Source organism: Lactuca sativa, chromosome 3, assembly GCF_002870075.4.
Source record: "Lactuca sativa cultivar Salinas chromosome 3, Lsat_Salinas_v11, whole genome shotgun sequence".
NCBI lineage: Eukaryota > Viridiplantae > Streptophyta > Magnoliopsida > Asterales > Asteraceae > Lactuca > Lactuca sativa.
In genome coordinates, this window is record NC_056625.2 from 21,191,242 (window position 1) to 21,194,875 (window position 3,634).

At 28.8% G+C, this 3,634-nt stretch overlaps 1 protein-coding gene across 1 annotated transcript in view; it reads left to right on the top strand.

Annotated features, from left to right (window-relative positions):
• Window positions 1-2,435: 2,435 nt before the first annotated feature.
• LOC122197086 (protein Ycf2) overlaps window positions 2,436-3,634 on the top strand; it is a 7,855-nt gene continuing 6,656 nt past the window's right edge. Inside the window, 1 exon segment of the mRNA XM_042900548.2 lies at window positions 2,436-2,551. Coding sequence (XP_042756482.2) covers window positions 2,436-2,551 — 116 coding nt within the window.

The following is a 3,634-nucleotide window of genomic DNA, read 5'->3' on the forward strand; positions in this document are numbered from 1 at the left end:
TCTTCATCTCCAAAATCCCTCCTAAAACTGACCAACTGTTGATCTTCACCCCCTGTTTCAAAATTAATATCGACATCGTCATGCTCATCGCGAAACAACCTTCCGAACCCTCCCAAACTGATTTCGTATCGTTGAATCTATAATAAATTGGCACCAGTTATATGCCCAATAAAAGGTACCCTTTTGTCTAACTTCATAGAATACTTCATGTTGTACATGTACACCAACTATAATTTTTTTTAAAACAAACATTAATAAATAAACATATAAATAAAACATTAATAACCAATCTATAATATCATATAAGACCATTGAACACTTACTAGAAGGAGAGCTTGATTTGTCATCTCTTTTCCATAGATTCTTCCTTGATCCCAAACAGTCGAGCATATATTTACACCAATTTAACTTTGAAAAGTCTTGTACCAACACCAACTTCCTTACCACTTTTACTTGATCTGTTCCCATCAACATTAACTCTATGAAGTTGTTGATGAAAAGAGTTAAAAAATTTAGTCTAAACATCAAACTATCTTTTGATGTGGCCTAAATTCTACTTAAATACTCCTCACCATTGAACTTATCACCAGTATATTGTCCCCTCCATTCTTCCAGAATTTCATTCCCCTTTTCACACAATGGCAACTCATTGAAGTCTTCTCCACCAATTGGCAACCCCATCATATCATGTACTGTTTGCTCTGTGATCTCAATAACAGAGTTTTGTAGGACAAGTCTTCTACTATCAGCATCATAAACATCTTAAAGGTAGTAGCATAGTTGGCCAGGATAACTTGTTATATTCACTTGCAGAATTGACCCAAAACCCATCCTTAATATTGCTTGTTTTTGTTCCGGTGACATGCCCCTAACAACTACAGTGATGTTAACACATTTCATTCTGGTTGACATATTTCTTAATCCAGGTGGGTATTCCTTAGTTGTTTTTCTAACATGATCTTCTTTTTCCTCTTTCACAGATTCATCAATTCCCTTATTCTTTATATTCTTTAGAATTGGAACTCTCTCATGTGTTCTCTTTGATCTTATCTCCCTTTCAAAAAGTAGTACATTTAGAGGTTTAGGACTTTTCTTTTCTACAGCTGGTTTATCAAGTTTTTTCTTTGATCTTCTTTCTCGTTTTATGTGTTCTTCTTCTTCTTGTACTTGTTCTGCTATAATACATAACAAATATAAGAATGTATAGTAACATGTATTAAGTGATGACATAAAACACAATACTAGCACTTATTATTATTCCATCAGAATATAACACAAACTACCAAATTATCATGCCTTCTATTCAGATTCTTAATTTATTCTTCTAGAATAAATCACCACCATAATACAACAAGCACATTTTTGTATTCCACTCCTACATTCTGAACATTGAAATACATATACTCATACATATATTCCTGTTCTATTAGAATATATTACATATGCATTTTATCAATAAACAAAAAACTATACATTTACTATTATTAGAGTTTCAGTAACCAAGTACACACATCATATACACATTATAGAAACTATACCATTAGAAAAAAAATTAAAAAAAAAATTCCACCAGAATCTCAGACATTACAACTTAAAGAATCAAATCAACAATACAGTTCTATACTTACACCCATATGATACCATACATTCTACTAGAATAATAATAATTGCTAATATTCTACACACCGAACACATAACATTGAATTCATGTATTCTATACATTTTACAATTGAGATTGAAATAGATGTATTTATATACATATGCATATACTACTAGAATATACTACATATTCAATATATCAATCAACAAAACAAACTTAAAATTTACTATTATTAGAATTTTAATGACCACACTATACACATAGTATACACATTAAAGAAACTAGCATAGTTGAAAAAAAAATTAAAAAGACATATTCCACCAGAATTTTTAGTAATTACAACTCCAAATATATAATTAACAATCCATTAATATACTTACAATCAGATGATGATTAATATTCTAATAGAATTTTTCCACAAACTTCAATTCTATCAGAATTTAAAATCATGTTTCCACACCTTTCTACGAAATCCATGATTAATTCTAATAGATTAAACAACATTTTCACGTTCACAGAAATACATCATTCTAACTGAACAAAACCATCAAACAACTTATTAAGAAATTACATAATAATCACAAATTCATTTTGAAAACGCAAATCATACCTACAAAAACATCTCTGAATATACTTGTAACAGTTTACTACATTCTAAAAAATCACAAAACAAACACATAAAACAAGAAATTCTTACCTTCTGCTTCGGCAACGAAATCATCGACATCATCTTCAAGATTTAATGGCGTCTCCACTGTGTTCTTGAACTTGGACTTGAAGGAATTCGATCGTGTACTCCTCATTCTACGAGAATCAAGTTTACAGAAACGCTAAAATGTCGACTCCGTCTTCTAGGGTTCACTGTCGATATTTATATCCAAACCCTTTGACGAATCTTCCGATTCTAAAGAACGATTACACAAAATCAGAATATGCTTCAAACTCCGAAAGGTTTGGGTGTTTGATTTTGATTCTATGCGAAATATTTGGGATCATCGGTGGAATCCGTTCCATAAATAATACGATTTCCTAATAAACTGTCGATGCTAAATACCATTTTACCCTTCCGTGCCCACTCATTTAATGAAACCCCCTTAAAATGTTTTTTTTTCATTTAATTTTAAAAGAAAACCACTTTCTTAATTTACCACAAATGATTGGCCTAGAATGCATAACACAAGCACACAATACTTAACAAAAACATTATAACCTAACCCTATATATATATATATATATATATATATATATATATATATATATATATATATATATATATATATATATGGTTATGTTCAAATGTAAATGACAATTATTGTGTATATGTGTAGCAAAATCCTCATTAGATGAAAAGAATGGATAGTTATGATTTTAGGGTATATATAGTAAAATAGACTAGCATGTACCAGAAATAACAATAAAATCATTTAAAGGGTTTTATAAACATTTCATGATTATTTAATTATAGAATGTACTACAATTATAGGAAGAATCTTTGACCATTTTTTGTTTCAGTTTCAATTATAATCTGGTTTTCATAATTAAATTTAATATATTTTAAATTAAAGCTAAAAATATCTATTAAACTTAACAACCGTTCTTAACAAAATATGTTTTATTCTTCAAAGATTGTAAAACTTTTGTTACGATCCACGTTCCCATTCTCGATCGAATTTACAAGATTAATAAATTTATGCTAAAATTTGGCAAAATATACTTGTACTAACATTCTAGGAGAATTTAAAAACAAAAAACGTCTTGGAAAGATATAAAAGTACAAAACAAAATTCCTAAAGAATAAATTACAATTGCAAAATTTATCATTCTTATGAGAATGACTATCGAATAAAAGTACAAAACTGAAATTATCTTTAGAATAAAAGAAATAGATAAGATAAAACATAAGTTACAAGCATTATTCTAACATTCTCATAAGAATGAGAGAATTAAAAGAGGGAAAAAAATATAATCTTATGCTCCTTTTCTTCCCTATCTTTGTTTTTCTTGATTGAGTAACATATGAAAGAATAAATAGCC